The sequence below is a fragment of the Ictalurus punctatus genome, chromosome 1, assembly GCF_001660625.3.
Source record: "Ictalurus punctatus breed USDA103 chromosome 1, Coco_2.0, whole genome shotgun sequence".
In the NCBI taxonomy this organism is placed as follows: domain Eukaryota; kingdom Metazoa; phylum Chordata; class Actinopteri; order Siluriformes; family Ictaluridae; genus Ictalurus; species Ictalurus punctatus.
In genome coordinates, this window is record NC_030416.2 from 38,829,068 (window position 1) to 38,847,816 (window position 18,749).

Genomic DNA, 18,749 nt, shown 5'->3' on the forward strand with positions numbered 1-18,749 from the left:
TACCTGTGACCTTAATCACCTTCCACCTGTAAACTGTTTGTGTCTTAATGACTGTTCCACAGCTGCGGAACCCTTCGTTTAAACCCTTTCCAATAAAGATCTGAAAAGATTATTCAGATTTTACAAAATTATCTTTAAAATACACTCTTCTGAAAAAGGATCATTTCTTTTTTTTTCCTGAGTTTATACATACTTGCTGGTCATCCTCACGCTCTCTAATAATCATGATTTAAACACCAAATAAATAATAATCACAATTTCATTTGTGTACACGTGATCTGTATTGTACTAAACACATGTGTGTGTGAGAGTGTGTGTACAAATGATGTGTGTGTGTGTGAGTGTGTGTGAGTGTGAGTGTGTGTACAAATGATATATGTGTGTGTGAATGTTTGTATAAATGATGTGTGTGTATGTGTGTGAGTGTGTGTGCGTGTGTGTGTGTGTGTGTGTGTGTGTGTGTGTGTGTGTGTGTGTGTGTGTGTGTGTGTGTGTGTGTTCTTACTTGTCTATTCTGTGTTTAAAGAGAAGACTGAGCTGACTGGTCTGTTTGTGGAGAAGCCAAAGGATTCAGTGGCCATTACAGGTACAACACATGCATACACACACACACATACACACACACACACACACACACACACACACACACACACACCCACGCACACACACATATACACACACACACATAAATACACACATTCCCACACGCACACACACACAAATACACACATATACACACACACACACGCACACATATGCACACACACGCACACACACACACACACACACATACATACAGATAACAGCATTGTGTATTATATTAAAGTTCTCTCCGTGCATATCAATCATATGTTCAGATAAACTGGTTTGTGTTTTGCTGTATATGTTTATATGTTTTGTTTGTTTTCTGTGCATGTGTGTGTGTGTGTGTGTGTGTGTGTGTGTGTGTTTGTGTGTGTGTGTAGGGAAGGATGTGATGTTTATTGCTAAGGTGGATGCCTCCACTCTGACCAGGAAGCCCACTATGAAGTGGTTGAAGGGGAAGTGGCTCGATCTCGGCAGTAAAGCTGGAAAACACCTGCAGTTTAAAGAGACGTACGACAGGAACACCAAGGTGTGTGTGTGTGTGTGTGTGTGTGTGTGTGTGTGTGTGTGTGTGTGTGTGTGTGTGAAAGCTAGCACACTATAAAAGACATAAACATTAATAGAAACTTAAGAAAAAAATAGTAAATCATGAAACTTGGACAGTAGGAGGACACTGGGAACTACGAATCTGTGAAACATCTACAAGATCAGGAAAACATCGTGACAGAGACAGGAAAGGAAATCCTGGAAACAGGCATTTTACATTCCTGTCATTTGGCTGATGTCCTTATCCAGAACACCCTACAGACACGAAAGAACATTATATTGTTCAGTTATTTTAATCAACTGAGCACTGGGGGTTAAGGGCCTTGATCACGGGGCCAGCAGTAGCAGTTTAGAAGTGCGGGGATTTAAACTCATAACCTTCTGAACAGTGGTCCAGTGCCGCTGAGATACCTCTGCCTAAAAACTAAACAAACAGCTAAATACATGGGAGCATCAGAGTAAAACACACAATACACACACACACACAATAAAACTTGAAGACTAACATACTTTCAAATGTTTTGTAAATAATTTTCTTTAAATTAATAACAATTAGTAATGAAATAGCACACAATACTGTTCAACACAGTAACACTTCAGTCATTACTCATTTCACCTTATTTTTATCATTTAATATCCAAATAGTAAAAATACTGCACATATAAACAACATTCTTAAGTGATTCATACAACCTGAAGATGTTATTGTACAAAACAGGGCTGACAAATTCTTTATATATTACATTCTAATTACTTAAAACAATAAAATAATAATAAACTGAACAAACATCAACATTAGCGTTCTGTTTGCTCGTATTACAGAAAGCACAGAAGGTAAAAACTCAGTCACATTTAAACAAACAAACAAGAAAGTCATGAGAAGGCAATGTCATAATTTTATCATTTACTTTCATGTTTTTATTCTTTATTTATCTCAGTATGTTTGAGCTCGGTTATCATTTCTTTACCTACTCCAATCTGTGTAAAGCCCCACAATCTCCAACATGTCAGATGATTTCCTCTTTACTATATGGCCACTAGGATATATATATATATATATATATATATATATATATATATATATATATATATATATATATATATATATATATATATATTTTTTTTTTTAAATTTAACCATGGATTTGTATGTATTAATATATCAGTTTTGTAAACAAGTATAATATATTAACAACTAATATTGTACTAAAATCGATATTACATATACATCTCAGAATTTTAATCAGCTGCTCAGTAGAGGAGCTCTTCTTTGAAGAGTTGAAACTCAAATGATATCCTAGTGGCCACATAGTGCACTACTTAGTCTCTACAACGACATTGAAACATACCCTATGTAGTGACAGCCTTCTGTGTTTTATGTAATACAAGCAAACGTTATGCTTTAAAAATATTATTTCATTGTTTTAAGTAATTAGAACGTACCTTTTAAATTAATTTGTAACATATTCAAGTTGTATGAATCACTTAAAGGTGACCTGTTATGCAAAATTCACTTTTACATGGTGTGTGAAGATAAGTGTGTGTCAGCAGTGTGTGTACACACCCACCCTACAGCAGTAAAAATCCACACACTCCTCCTTTTATATTCCCAATAAATCATAAACAGTGTCTCAAAATACACCCTAAAAATACATCACGTTGGAACAAGCCCCACCCACAGCTGGTGATGGACTCTGCCCTATTAGCATAGCTCCTCCCCTGAGTGAGCTGCACACAGTTGGACATGTTCTTCGTGCTGTGCTGAGAAGAACGTCTGAGCTTCATAAGAGTTGTAAGTGTTCTGTTGTTTTCTGTAAGAATGAACATCAGAAGTTTTATTTTGGAAGGAAATGTCCCCCGAAAATACCTTAAATCATTTCACACCAGACTGCTTTGTGAATGCGGGTCAGTACAAAGCAGGATTTCTCAATCATGGATCAGTACCAACTGTTCCTGATCCAGCTTCAGATCCAGAAGATGGAAGTATCGCACTTTATATTTTGTGAATGTTTGCAAATCACCTTGTTGTTTGCATGCATTTTTACTATATGAATATCAATTTAAACAATAAAATGAAGCTCATTAGTAATGACTGAAGTGCTACTGTGTTGTTCTTCAGAGGTTAATGATGTGGAACAGTATTACACATTGTCATGTAGATCAGAGAGGAAACTCTAAATTACAGTTCCGAGGAGCCATTGCACCGCACTGCATCAGTCACATGACCACCTGCACCTGAATCAAGTTCTTGTTAACGAGCACTTGTGTATATGGCCACGGTTTGCACTGCATTGCACTGTCTTTCTTTGCCATGTTATGCTCTTGCTTGTTTTTTATTTCCTTATTCTGGTACCTTGCCACAAGTTCCATAGTTCTTGTTGTGTTTTGAACTTTATTAAAACTAAATCTGCACTTGCATCTGTCTCCGCTTTGAAACCGTGACACGTGGTAATTCGTTATTGTTTCTTATATAAAAGAAAATTATTTACAAAAATTTTTTCACAGGTCAAAGTTCATCTAGATAAAGTTGGAGGGAAACAAAAGTAACCACAAACTGAATGTATATCTTGTGTCCTACATCCATTCCCCTTCAGTCAATCTTTTCCAGTCTTTTCCAGTCTTTTCCACCAGATCAATTTAATTGATGTTTTCTCTGACCTCTGTTTTAGCTAAAGCAGAAAAGCATACTTCTCAGGTGGCTCCCTTGTTGCTGTAGTCAAAAATCATAAATGCCACCTCTAGGAGACTATAAAACCAGGGACCTGATTGAGAAGAAATTTGTTACAGATGAGGAAACAATGAAGGTGGTTTAGGTGGCTAGCCAGGTAAGTTTCAGTTTAGTATGTGCCAACGCTGGGTTTTAGGTACCATGAAAGTGGCTCGGCTTTTACTAGTGTTCATCGTCATAGTAACTTACTCTCCACGGCTAACCTGTTCCGAGGCAGGTTATGTTCTGGGTAAGAGAACGCAAACCCAACTTGGACCAATCAGCTGTGAGCAAAGTGACATATAGCCTAAGTGACGAAACTAATTCAACTTAGTGTCTGTTGGCGTCACCATTTCTTTGTAATCCTGTGAACATCTCAGCGCAAACTGTAAGAAGAGCACTTCTCAGAGAAAGTTTCCTCCGGGTACACCAGTTTCCTCCATCAGTCCAAAGACATGTATGGTAGGCTGATTGGCATGTTCAAAAGTGTCCGTAGTATATGAATAGGTGTGTGAATGTGAATGTGTGTGTGAGTGTGCCCTGCGATGGATTGGTGTCCAGGGTGTACCCCACCTTGTGCCCCATGCTCCCTGGGATAGGTTACAGGTTTCCTGTGACCCTGTAGGATAAGCGGTATAGAGAATGGATGGATATTTATTATTTTAATATTTAATTAAAACAAAATTTGATTTATATTAAATGAAATTACATGAAAGATGTTGGGGTTACACATTTTCAATTAGTTTATTCTTATTGTGAGCCTGTAAAAGTAAACTTAATCATTTACACAATCAGTAAAGTTCCCGAGCTTTGGCAGCAGAGACGGTGTTGCTTTTTGTGGTTAGAGTGGGTTTAAATTCCTGATATTTCCGCATAATAATTTCTTGTTCTTCACTTGGAAGTATGCTGCTTTTTTCCATATTGAACGCTGTTAGTTGTTCGGTGCGTCTCTTTTCTGTGCACGAGCTCATGGACTAATCATAGCATAAGGATCAAAACCTAAGTTAAGAGAAAGTTTATAACCAGCGTCATGATACCAATAAACCCTGATTGGATTGGTTTGGTTTTGTTAACTCGAAACTAATCCCATAACCCTGAGTTTGTTCAACTACCTTCATGGTACAGGCCCGTGGTTTATTGTGTGTCTTATCTGTGTATGTATGTGTGTTGCATGTGTATTCAGGTGTATACGTATGAGATGAAGATAGTGAAAGCGAAGCCAGGCGATGCAGGAGGTTACAGGTGTGAAGTGACATCGAAAGATAAATTTGACAGCTGCACTTTTGAGATCTCAGTGGAAAGTAAGCAACATACAATACATGCTCTCTCTCTCTCTCTCTCTCACTCACACACACACACACACACAAACACACACAGTGATGTGCCATTAAGATTAAAGTTGTGTCTGTCCAATTGTGCTTTTAGATGCTGAACAAGATCAAGCTCAGGACATTCTGTCTGCCTTCAAACGATCGTAAGTCTGTATGTGCAGAAAGTGTGTTCTGGGTCTTACTGATACTGGTGTGTGTGTGTCTGTGTATATAAACTGTGTGTATTTATAAATGTGTGTTTCCAGTGATGCGGGTGAGGATGAAGGAGAGTTGGACTTCAGCGCTCTGCTCAAAGCCACTAAAAAGTCAGTAATCAGTCCTTCTACAGATCAGACCTGTGTTCTAATCAACACACACCACTACATAAGTGTGTAATTTGTGTTAAATTAATTTTCTGGACAATTTTTTTCCATCCTGAATGATCTATATCTACATTACATCACGACATTAAATTTCACTTTCAGTATAAAATGTTGAAATTAGTGTAACAGTCAGCTGTATTTATTAGATACCTTCACTGTGAGTGTGTGTGTGTGTGTGTGTGTGTGTGTGTGTGTGTGTGTGTGTGTGTGTGTGTGTGTGTGTGTGTCAGGCCTAAAAAGGTACAGCCAGAGGTTGATGAGAATGAGGTCTGGGAGATGCTGAAGAATGCTCATCCGAGTGAATATGAGAAAATTGCATTTAAATATGGAATCACAGACCTGAGAGGAATGTTGAAACGTCTGAAGAAGATGAAACATGTGGAGCAGAAACACAGTGAAGGTGAGAGTGTGAGGTTAATGAGGGATCACAGCAGATGAGACAGTAATAAAGAGGTGCGTCCCCTGGTTACCGTTGAAACTGACATTGGGGCATCATGGCCAAGAGCTTTTTCCAGATGCCGATTCTTTCTACCTGATGTCCTTGGGCAACACATCTCAATTTTCTGTGAAGTGCTACCGGTCTCACACACTTTCACCAGTTAGACTGGAAACCACATTCTCAAAGCACCCCAACTGTTTTCCCCCTCAACCACATCATCAAAGTCCCCTCAACCAGGTCCTGAAAGCTCCCTCAACCACATTCCCAAAACCTTCTCAATCATGTTTCCCAAGCCCCTACACCACATTCCTAGTGCCCCTGCAATAAAGTTCATGAAACCCTCTCAAATATGCACCTAAACCCCCGTCAACCACGTTTTCAATGTCCTCTCAACCACATTTCCTGTGCCCTTTCAACCTCGTTCCCAAAGCTCCCACAATAAAGTTTGCAAAATGTTCTCAACCACATTTCAAACTCTCCTCAATCATGTTCTCAATGTCCTATCAACCACATTTCCAGTGCACTCTCAACCTTATTCCCAAAGTCTTCACAAGTCTAACCCTAATGTTCCCAAACTCCCCTCAACCACTATCCCAAAACACTTTAACTATATTTCCAAAGCCCCCAGAAACATGCCCAACCCTCTTTTTGGTCTTGGGTTATGGGCAGGCTGCAATTGCTGGTGTCTTGTCAATGTGTGGACACACCTACCCATGGCCTAAGGGGAAGCCCAGATATCATACTCCCACCCATCCAACTGCACACTTCTTTGGATTTTCTGTAAGTCCTGCCCATCTGAAGGATCTCAGGACAGCCCTCGGATGTTGTAAATGGCGCTGCCATTCATTACTGTAAATGATTACACCACCTAAATATGCAGTGGCATATGCACTGTACAGATGGGGTATTTTGTCCTGAGACATTAAAACACTACTGGGGCTCAAACAACCCAAATGGAAGGGTGAAAAAAAGTGGTGTAACCCAAATGGAGTGCCATTTTTTTTCTCAGGATATTGGAATCAAGGGAATCAAAGTTATTACCCCTTGGTTAAATCCAGTGTCAAAAAAAAAAAGAAAAAAAAACAAGCCACACCTAACCATTTGAACACTTCATCAATGCACAGCATTGGGTATGCATGAAATTTAGACACTGCATTGACTTTTCTAAAGTCCACACAAAAACAGACCAACCTGTCAGCCTTGGTCACCAAGACCATGGGCTGCTCCAATCACTGTGGGACTCCTCGATTACTCCGATGTTGAGCATAGTCTTGTGTTCCTCCCTATTTTTCTGTGCTCAGGCAAATGGTAGGGTTGGCTGCGTATAACCACACCTAGAGCACACCCCAGGCAACCTGTGCTCTCTGGTGAGAGGTGGTCTCCAAAGGGGACCAAGTGAATTGGGCCACACCTTTTAGACTTACCTCTGGTCCCAGCTCCTCCCTCTTGGGAACCACTGTTGCCAGAGCCACAACCACCTTTCTCCATGGTTTCAGAAGATTGAGGTGGTATATTTGAAGTGCATCACCTCTATCCCTTCATCTGACCTCATAGTCAAGTTTTGCTATCCGGTCCAAATTACTGTATGAGCCCATAGAATAATTCGATTGGAGATAACTCCATGGAGGCTTGTGGGACCTCTTGTACTACAAATAACAGGGGTTCAAGCCACTTCCCAATTCCAATCATCATTGTGAATGAATTTTATTTTTTAGCGTTTGATTAAACCTTTCGACTAGTCCATCTATTTGCAGATGGTAAACACTGGTGACAATCAATTTAACCCCCAATAATTTGCATCATTTGCGAAGAGTGTGTGACATTAAAGTAGTGCCTTGGACAGTCAGGATCTTGGGAGATAACTCTGAAGAGTGCCTCTGCAAAACAGCATGCTGGGATGTTGTGAAGAGGCAGTGCTTCTGCATTTTGCATTGCATAATCCACTAAAACTAACACAAAGTGATGCCCTTCTATTGATGTCCATTCTAATGGCCTGATGAGGTCTATACCAATTCTTTCAACGGGGCCCTCCATTAATTGAATGGGGTGCAATGGTGCTTTTTGGTGGTCACCAGCTGACATTCACAACATGCTGCACACCACCTGTGTACATCACCACAAATGCCCAGCCAACCATGGGCCATGATATTGTTTGGTGCCATATTCTGCCCTAAATGCCCAGCTGTGGGATTATGATGAACCACATGGAAAAACATTTCCCTGCAGCTCCTTGGTACCAACAATTGGGTTTCATCATGTGACTATTCCAAGGGGAAATCTCCAAAGTGAATCCCCATGAAGGGTGAAGGGGCGGGGCACTCCGTACCCACCCTCTCTCCCTTATGCTGAGCTGATGTCAACGGCCCAAGCACTGCCTCCACTGCCCATGCTATGCATATTCTGCACTGTGCCTCACTACTGCAGGACCCATCCACTAACATTTCCCCTACCGATATCTAAAAATCATCCCTGCAGTGCCAACAAACCTTCCCAGTCTTTGTCCAAATCCTCTTCCCAAAACCCTGCCAACTACATTCCAAATGTCCCCTCAACCACATTTGTAAAACCTCCTAAACTATGTTCCCAAAGTCCCTTTGACCTCGTTCCCAGAGCCTCCTCAAACATGTTCTGTAATCCCCTTCAACAATTGCACCCCTTTTAATCTCAACAATTCTCATCACAATTCCTGTTCTATTTATCATAATCCCACCCCCCTTGAATACCAACACCTGACCCATTCATCTTAACCAGAGGAGGAGTTATTTTCAATTGCACTTCTTTCATCCTAACCCCTTTCCTTTCATTCTAACTCCTCTCTCTTTCATTCCAACCCCCGGAAAGGCCTGCCCTGTCTCTACACATCACATTTTGTTCTCCCATGACCTCTGCAGCCTTACTGATTTCAACTCAAGCCTTGACTTTCCACCTTCACAGTGGATGGGATTGACTTACTTATGAAGTTCATTACCTGATCTCCTCACACTCCTGCTGAGAGCTTCTTCATCATCACTATCCACCTTCTCAGCTCCATTCAGACACAAATTCCATTTGCTCCAGTCCAAGTATTCAGAGTTCTCCCCATGAACAATTCCACCATAACCCCTCACACCACTATGACAGCTAAACCTTTAAGTCTGTTCATGATAACATCCTATAAAATGACTGCTCCTCCTTTAGTTCCCAATAATGATGCTTTCCCATGTACCACCTTCTACACTACACCGCCATCCTCTTCTTCAGTTAATCCTACACAAATATCTCCTGGGGGTCTAGTAGCTGGAAGGAAATGCTTCTCAGAATTTTACCCATTTACACTTCCTCAATCATTCATAACCTGATAGCATGGGGTCTCTCTCTCTCTCTCTCATTCTGTGTGTGTGTGTGTGTGTGTGTGTGTGTGTGTGTGTGTGTGTGTGTGTGTGTGTGTGTGTGTGTGTGTGTGTGTGTGTAGCATTTCTGAAGCGTTTGGATGAGTGGTACTCTGTAATGAAGGGGAAGAAGGTTGTGCTTCGTGTGGAGGTTGCAGATCCCAACGCTGAAGTCAAATGGCTCCGAAACGGCCAGGAGATCAAAGCTTCAGCCAAGTAAGACACACATGCACACAGACACACATGCACAGGCACATTTTCTGAGTCTGAGAGATCTGATTGGCTGGTTCTCTGTGTTGTAGGTACATTATGGAGGCCAATGGGAATGTCCGCACTCTTACCATAAATAAGTGCGCGTTGTCAGATGATGCAGCTTATGAGTGTGTGATTGGAGAAGATAAGTGTTTCACTGAGATCTACGTCAAAGGTGTGTGTTTGGGGATGGTGGGGTGTTAATGTATGTGTCTGTGAGTTAGTGAAGTTAGATGTTCATATACAAAGAAAGAGAGACAGAGCATGTGTATAAAAATGTGTGTGTGTGATCAAGTCAAGCCAAATGGGTTTTTATTGACATTCCTCTGTATAGCTTGTGTACATTGGAATGAAATGTCATTTCTCCAGGAACATGGTGCAACATGGAACAGTAAATAAGACTACATAAAGTGCAAAAACACAACAGTGTGAAATGAGTGCAGGAAAATAAGTAAACAGAACAATGAACACACAGGACAACAGAACAGTGCTGTGCAGAAAAGCTATAACACAATGGACTGTCAACTATTGTGTAGTGTAGCAGCAATACGTATAGCAGCAATACTGGCAGCAAAATGAGACTCATTAAAAGTTTCTGATGCAGCTTTGTAAAATGCAGGTGTGCAGTGGTATTGAGTTGTACAGAGTTGGGTGTTTGACTAGCCCAGGTGAGCATTGGGAGGCAGCAGGGTGTTGAGTAATCTGTCTGCCTCAGGAAAGAAACTATTGTGGAGTCTGCTGGTGGTGGCACGGATGCTCCTGTACCTTCGGCCAAATAGCAGGAGGGTGAAGAGTCTATGAGAGGGGTGCTGGTGGCTTTGTAGATGCAGTGGTTATTTTCCAAGGCGATGATGGTTGGTAGAGAGAACCTGATGATCATTTCAGCTGTTCTCACAATCTGCTGTAGGGTCTTGCAGTCAGATAATGTGCAGTTCCCATAATACATGGTGAGACAGCTGGTCAGGACACACTCTATTGTCCCTCTGTAGAGGGTGTCGAGGATGGGAGGGGTTTGCTCTCTTCAGCCTCCACAGGAAGTGGACGTGCTGCTGGGCCTTCTTGGCTAAGCAGCTGGTATTGAGAGTCCAGGAGCGGTCCTCTGTCATGTGCACACCAAGAAACTTGGAGCCTTTGACTCTCTCTACAGTTGTTCTGTTGATGTGCAGTGGTGAGGCGTCCACTTGGGTCCTCCTGTAGCCAGAATTCATCTCTTTGGTCTTATCAACATTAAGAGATAGATTGCTGTTTCTACACCATTCTGTGAGCTGGTTCACCACCTCCCTGTATGCTGACTTGTCATTGTTGCTGATGAGGCCTATAACTTTAGTGTCATCGCAAACTTGATGTAATTAGAACTGAACTTTGCAGCAGAGTCATGAGTCAGCAGGGTGAACAGCAATCGACTGAGCACAAAGCCCTGGGGGATGCCGGTCAGAAAGTCCAGGATCCAGTTGTAGAGGGAGGCTTTTAAACCCAGCAGGCTCAGCTTTGTTATCAGTTTCTGTGGGATGATTTTGTTGAATACTGAACCGAATTAGATTAACTGCATCCATACGTAATTGTCCTTTTTGTGCAGATGAGACAGAGAAAGGTGGATGGCAGCTATAGTGTAATCGGTCCAGTGTGGTGGGAAGATTGCTCTTTATGTGTTTCATAACTAGTTGCTCTAGGTGATGATAGATGATAGGTGTTCATGATGATAGGTGTTAAGGCAACAGGCTTGTAGTCATTCAGGCAGGACACAGATGATTTCTTCAGCACAGAGATGATCGTCTTGAAGCACTCAGGGACAACTGCTTGGCTGAGTGAGAAGTTGAAGATGTCTTCATCTACAAGCTTATCAGCACATTTCCTGAGCAGCCGGCCTGGTTTGATGTCAGGACTTGCATCTTTCCGTGGGTTAACTCTGGACAGAGTTCCTGATATCTATTGCACAGTACTTGGTCAGTGGGAGTTGGGGTGGACTTTCCTGCTGGCAAATTTTTCTGTGCTTGGAACTTGGGTAGAAATTGTTAAGTGTATCTGGGAGCTAGACATCACCATCATAGACATGTGGTGTAGCTTTCTAGTCTGTGATGGCCCAAATGCCTTGCCACATACGCCTTGTGTTCTTGGTGTTTATGAAGTGGCCATGGATTTTTTTGTGCACTGTTGTGCTTCAACCTCTTTGAGGCTGGGACAGATTGGCCCTCGCTGTGTGGAGAGCTGCGTTGTCATCAGAACTAAATGCAGTGTCTTGGGTTTTCAGTAGTTTCTGGTTTGCATGTGGTCTTGAAGAAATTCACATCTATTCACATTCACATCTATTCACTTACTAAGGGTGAAGCTTTGTAAGCACAGTGAATGTTGATGTAAACAAGGTATAACGTGTATGTTCCACAAATCGCAAAATCAATTTGCTGGTAGAAATTTGGCAGCACTGATTTCAGAGTCGTGCTGTTAAAGTCCCGGAAACAATGAATGAAGAATATTTTGGGGTGTATTTTCTGTAGGTTACTGACAGCCCCATAGAGTTAACTTAGCACTTCGCTTGTGTTAGCAGCAGGTGGAATGTACACTGCGACGACGAGCACGGTGGTACACACTCTGGGTAGGTAATATGGGCAGCACTTCAGTCATAAACTCCACCAGCGATGAACAGTGGCCTGAGACTACAATGGCATTCCTGCGCTATTTGTTGTTTATGTAAACATACCGACCACCATTGCAATTCTTACTAGACCGTGCTGCTGCCTTGTCGGCGCAATGTGCGGTTAGCCTGAATGGCTGTATGCCTGTGTCCGGACTGCTGTCGTTGAACCATGTCTCTGAGTTCATGCTGGATAGTTAACTGTAGTCTGAGGAAGTCCAGTTTTTTTTGTTGAGAGAATGAATGTTGGAGAGGAGAATGGATGGTAGAGGGAGGCACGATCTGTCCCAGCCAGCAGCATCAGGGCAATACTGCGGTCCTAGGGCCTGGTTCACATAGCAGCTAAAAGTCATGTAGCTCCTCCCATAGTCTATCATTTATTTCTCCTGATCTTTGTTTTCCAATGTTCAGCAAAAGTTGGTGATGATAGACATGTTCACCAGTGTTTCAAAGCACATTCCTGGTAAATGTCTCCTAAATAGTATGGGCTACACATAACATAGCACCATATTTCTGGACCCCAAGTGGCTGCTGCATGCTACCGCACCACCATCGTTGTCAGAGAACCAAATATGTTGTATGTTTGTGTTCATGATAGTGTGTGTGTGTGTGTCTTTCAGAACCACCAGTTACAATCACAAAGCTGCTAGACGACTATCAAGTGGTGGTTGGTGAGAGGGTGGAGTTCGAGGTAGAGGTGTCAGAGGAAGGAGCACAAGTCATCTGGTGAGAAACACACACACTGTCTCTCTCTCTCTCTCTCTCTCTCTCTCTCTCTCTCTCTCTCTCTCGCCCTCTCTCTCTCTCTCTCTCTCTCTCTCTCTCTCTCTCTCTCTCTCTCACACACACACACACACACACACACACACACACACACACTCAGAGCCACAATTCTAAACATAAATACACATATACATTCAATGTATTTACTGTATGTAGTGCTTTAAACTATATAAACTTCTGTCAGAAAGCAGACATTAAAGTGTGTGTGTGTGTTGGATGTGTGTGTGTGTGTGTGTGTGTGTGTGTGTGTGTGTGTGCGTGTGTGCAGGTGCTATGAGGAGCAGGAGTTGAGCCGTGAAGATAAGAATCTGCACTATCGCTTTAAGGTGGATGGGATGCGCCATACGCTGGTAATTCAGGAGGCCACGCTGGACGATATGGGAATGTACCATGCTTACACCACTGGGGGCCACACTAAAGGAGAGCTCATTGTAGAGGGTAGATATCCATCTGTCTGCCTGAAGCTTTCTCTCCCAAAAACATTTAGGTTTTTCTCCACAGCTGTATTCAACTGCGAATGTCTCACATCTACACTCCCTTCCTCCTCTCTCTCTCTCTCTCTCTCTCTCTCTCTCTCTCTCTCTCTCTCTCTCTCTCTCTCTTACTCTGAGTAGAGAAGGAGTTGGAGATTTTACAGAGTATAGCTGATCTGACGGTGAAGTCAGCGGAACAGGCCATGTTTAAGTGTGAGGTCTCAGATGAGAAAGTGACGGGAAAGTGGTTTAAAAACGGAGTGGAAGTTCTGCCAAGCGACCGCATAAAAATCACACACATTGGCCGGTAACACACACACACACACACACACACATACACACACACAACAAAACAATAACAAAAAACCCCAATATGTTATATTCCTCTTATACCACAGCAATTTGCAACAGTTCAAATGTTTAACAGTCATTTCAGCTTTACCTCTGATAATTACACTGCAGACTAACTGCAAACTTATCAAAGATAAAGTTTTTTTTATCTGTTTATGTGGAGCGTTTGCCATACACGTCCCAGTGAATGAGCCATGACTATGGAAATGATAATGTATTAGAACAAGCGCATTAATATAAACCTGTGATTTGCAAATATCTATTAATATGAATGTGTGTGTGTGTGTGTGTGTGTGTGTGTGTGTGTGTGTGTGTGTGTGTGTCTAGGTTCCATCGTTTGACTATAGATGATGTAAAGCCGAGTGATGCTGGTGATTATACATTTATTCCTGATGGTTATGCTCTGTCCATCTCTGCCAAACTCAACTTCTTGGGTGAGATTTTATTATTTATTAATTATACATTAAGTATTTGTTAATTATTCAGTAGCCTTTTCAAGTAATTTTATAAGAAGTTAAAGTTTATAAATGTAGCAGACAAAACTATATCTAAAACATGCTAATGGATTGGTCACTTACCAAGGTATGAAAATGTAATATCAATGGATTTTATCAACGTCACAGTCAAGGGTTTATTATTTAGCATCTCCGCATTTGATTTATTTTCCATAACCTTGTAAAAGTGTTTTTAAAAATAAATAATTTCTCTAAATCATCCATCTTATTTACTTCTTCTTTTTGTCCTCTCAGAAATCAAGATTGACTATGTGCCAAGGCAAGGTGAGCAATCAATCAATTAATCAATCAATACGCCATCTGTCACTCTCTTCAATAATCTGTTTATTCATCCATCATTCTGTCTGTTTACATCAACCTCATAATTAATCTCAATTTTCTGTGTCACTGTCACTCTGTCTGTCTCTCTTTGTCCTGTCTGTCCTGTCTCTCTCTCTCCTGTCTCTATCAGATCCTCCTAAGATCCATCTCGATGTGTCGGGTAACGTGGTCTCTCAAAACACAATCATTGTTGTCGCTGGCAACAAGCTCCGCCTTGACGTGGAGATCACAGGAGAACCCGCCCCTACTGTGTGCTGGAAGAAGGGGGATGAAGTACACACAAACACACACACAAACACACAGGTCTAAGACAGATCAGAGACAGAATTAACACATCTTAAACCGATTTAGGCCAGGTCTGAGACCCATTTGAGACAGATCAGAGACAGAAAAGAGACAGATTGGAGACACATTTAAGATGGATCTGAGACAGTTTTGAGATAGATGTGAGGTAGATCTGAGATAGTTTTGAGCAGATCTGAGCCAGATTTGAGTCAGATGTGAAATAGATCTGAGACAGATTTGAAATAGATCTGAGACAGATTTGAGACAGGTCTGAGAGAGATTTAAGATAGATCCGGGAAAGATCAAAGACAGATCAGAGAGAGATTTGGGACAGATTATAGACAAATTGAAGACAGATCGGAGACAGAATGAAGATGAATCTGAGATAGATTTATTATAGATATTGAGGCAGATCTGGAACAGAATTTAGTCATATCTGAGAAGACATAAGACAGATTTAAGACAGACCTGAGACAGATTTAAGACAGAGCTGAGACAGGTTTAAGACAGAGCTGAGACAGGTTTAAGACAGACCTGAGACAGATTTAAGACAGATTTAAGACAGACCAGAGACAGATTTAAGACAGATCTGAGACAGATTTAAGACAGATCTGAGACAGGTTTAAGACAGATCTGAGACAGATTTAAGACAGACCTGAGACAGATTTAAGACAGATTTAAGACAGACCAGAGACAGATTTAAGACAGATTTAAGATGGATGTAAGACAGACCAGAGACAGATTTAAGACAGACCTGAGACAGATCTGAGACAGATTTAAGACAGATCTGAGACAGATTTAAGACAGATTTGAGACAGACCTGAGACAGATTTAAGACAGATCTGAGACAGATTTAAGACAGATTTAAGACAGACCTGAGACAGATTTAAGACAGGCCTGAGACAGATTTAAGACAGATTTAAGACAGATCTGAGACAGATTTGAGACAGATCTGAGACAGATTTCAGACAGATTTAAGACAGATCTGAGACAGATTTAAGACAGATTTAAGACAGACCAGAGACAGATTTGAGACAGACCTGAGACAGATTTCAGACAGATTTAAGACAGATCTGAGACAGATTTAAGACAGATCTGAAACAGATCTGAGACAGATTTAAGACAGATTTAAGACAGACCTGAGACAGATTTAAGACAGAGCTGAGACAGGTTTAAGACAGACCTGAGACAGATTTAAGACAGATTTAAGACAGACCAGAGACAGATTTAAGACAGATCTGAGACAGATTTAAAACAGAGCTGAGACAGGTTTAAGACAGACCTGAGATAGATTTAAGACAGACCTGAGACAGATTTAAGACAGATTTAAGACAGACCAGAGACAGATTTAAGACAGATCTGAGACAGATTTAAGACAGATTTAAGACAGACCAGAGACAGATTTAAGACAGATCTGAGACAGATTTAAGACAGATTTAAGACAAATCTGAGACAGATTTAAGATAGATCTGAGACAGATTTAAGACAGATTTGAGACAGACCTGACACAGATTTAAGACAGATCTGAGACAAATTTAAGACAGATTTAAGACAGATTTAAGACAGACCTGAGACACGTTTAAGACAGACCTGAGACAGATTTAAGACAGACCTGAGACAGATTTAAGACAGATTTAAAATGGATGTAAGACAGACCAGAGACAGATTTAAGACAGACCTGAGACAGATCTGAGACAGATTTAAGACAGATCTGAGACAGATTTCAGACAGATTTGAGACAGACCTGAGACAGATTTAAGACAGATCTGAGACAGATTTACGACAGATTTAAAACAGACCAGAGACAGATTTGAGACAGACCTGAGACAGATTTAAGACAGATTTGAGACAGATTTAAGACAGATTTAAGACAGATTTAAGACAGACCAGAGACAGATTTGAGACAGACCTGAGACAGATTTGAGACAGATCTGAGACAGATTTAAGACAGATCTGAGACAGATTTAAAACAGATTTAAGACAGACCAGAGACAGATTTGAGACAGATTTGAGACAGACCTGAGACAGACCTGAGACAGATTTGAGACAGATCTGAGACAGATTTGTGACAGATCTGAGACAGATCTGAGACAGACCTGAGACAGATTTAAGACAGATTTGAGACAGACCTGAGACAGATTTAATACACATTTAAGACAGACCTGAAACAGATTTAAGACAGACCAGAGACAGATTTAAGACACAATATTAACATGTCAGAAACTCGCTTGTGTTCTGTTCAGCTTGTACTTTAGCTGTAATTGGCTCCTCCTCCTTTACAGCAAATCTCAGCGACAGAAGGGCGTGTCAGATTGGAGAGTAGGACAGGCCTGAGCTCCTTTGTCATTGAGGGAGCAGAGCGAGATGATGAAGGAAACTACAGCATCACTGTGACTAATCCAGCAGGAGAGGATAAAGCTAATCTGTTCGTAAAAATAGTGGGTGAGGAATAAAATACAAAAAAACCCCAACAAAGCTGTAAAGATTCATTGTGTGTGTGTGTGTGTGTGTGTGTGTGTGTGTGTGTGTGTGTGTGTGTGTGTATGTGTGAACTAAACTTCACACAGTTAAGCCCTTATAACCCATTGTGTGTGTGTGTGTGTGTGTGTGTATAGATGTTCCTGATCCTCCTGAGCATGTGAAGTGTATCGCAGTAGGAGAGGACTGTGCTACTGTAACATGGGAGGCACCAAAATTTGACGGAGGAGCACCAGTTACGGGTAAAACCATTCATTTTGGACATAACACACTTTAAATCTCTAAGTTATGATACTCATTTACTACTACAGGTGCTAATAATATATACTTGTGTATTGCCTTTCATGCACTTCCACTTTCTGACCAATCACAGCTTAGCTAATGTTAATGTTAAAATGACTATTTGTAAAATACAATAGGATATCAGTAATCAGGTTCCCTTCTACAGTTTTACTTCTGTTTGTATATCAACATGCCATGTACAGTGGTGTTTCTTTAACTCGAGCACACATGCTACGGGTTTCAATTGTTTTTTGGTTGATTGATGGCTACAGCTCAAGTTTTCTCAAGTTTTCTACTATAAATGTTTCCTGAAATGAGTCCACATAGAACTTTTAAGAGTTTTCCTCAGAGGGACAACAGAAGATCAGTTTAGAGTGCTCAGTAGAAACATCTGTTTTTCTGCAGGTTATCTGATGGAGAGGAAAAAGAAAGGATCATCTCGATGGACAAAGCTGAACTTTGATGTGTATCAGGACACAAAGTATGAAGCGAAGAGAATGATTGAGGGAATTCTGTATGAGATGAGGGTTTTTGCTGTGAACAGCATTGGAGTTTCATCACCAAGTCTCAACTCCAAACCTTTCATGCCAATTGGTGAGGGAACATACACACACACACACACACACACACACACACACACACACACACACACACACACACACACACACACACACACACACACACACACACACACACACAAGGGGTGTGTGTTCCAGTTTCTACATGACTGTATGTGATTGGCTGGTGCTCATGTGATCTCTGTTTCTCTCTCTTTCTAAGCCCCCACTAGTGAGCCCAAAAAGTTAACAGTTGAAGATGTGACTGATACGACCTGCTCTCTGAAGTGGCTGGCTCCAGAAAAAATTGGCGCTGGCGGTTTGGACGGATATGTCATTGAGTACTGCAAAGAGGGAGGTAAGCACAGTTTATAGCCCAGCTCACAGTATCTGAAATCGGCACTACTGCACAGGAACCAGAAGTTCAGATCACCTAGGATACTTGGCACTGTTGGCACTGTCCTTGAGACTACATCCTTCAGATCAC

General features: G+C 41.3%; 1 protein-coding gene across 2 annotated transcripts in view; it reads left to right on the forward strand.

Moving 5' to 3' along the window:
- Window positions 1-18,749, forward strand: part of mybpc2b (myosin binding protein Cb) — a 40,959-nt gene that overhangs the window by 12,357 nt on the left and 9,853 nt on the right. For both annotated transcript variants that reach the window (XM_053684889.1, XM_053684887.1), the window contains 18 exons: window positions 527-586; window positions 966-1,114; window positions 5,020-5,137; window positions 5,262-5,310; window positions 5,413-5,472; window positions 5,760-5,929; window positions 9,420-9,552; window positions 9,639-9,763; window positions 12,838-12,943; window positions 13,269-13,438; window positions 13,615-13,780; window positions 14,152-14,258; window positions 14,574-14,603; window positions 14,791-14,933; window positions 17,228-17,387; window positions 17,561-17,665; window positions 18,111-18,299; window positions 18,486-18,620. In XM_053684889.1, the coding sequence (XP_053540864.1) occupies window positions 527-586; window positions 966-1,114; window positions 5,020-5,137; window positions 5,262-5,310; window positions 5,413-5,472; window positions 5,760-5,929; window positions 9,420-9,552; window positions 9,639-9,763; window positions 12,838-12,943; window positions 13,269-13,438; window positions 13,615-13,780; window positions 14,152-14,258; window positions 14,574-14,603; window positions 14,791-14,933; window positions 17,228-17,387; window positions 17,561-17,665; window positions 18,111-18,299; window positions 18,486-18,620 (2,175 nt within the window). The remainder of the gene's footprint in view (window positions 1-526; window positions 587-965; window positions 1,115-5,019; window positions 5,138-5,261; window positions 5,311-5,412; window positions 5,473-5,759; window positions 5,930-9,419; window positions 9,553-9,638; window positions 9,764-12,837; window positions 12,944-13,268; window positions 13,439-13,614; window positions 13,781-14,151; window positions 14,259-14,573; window positions 14,604-14,790; window positions 14,934-17,227; window positions 17,388-17,560; window positions 17,666-18,110; window positions 18,300-18,485; window positions 18,621-18,749) is intronic.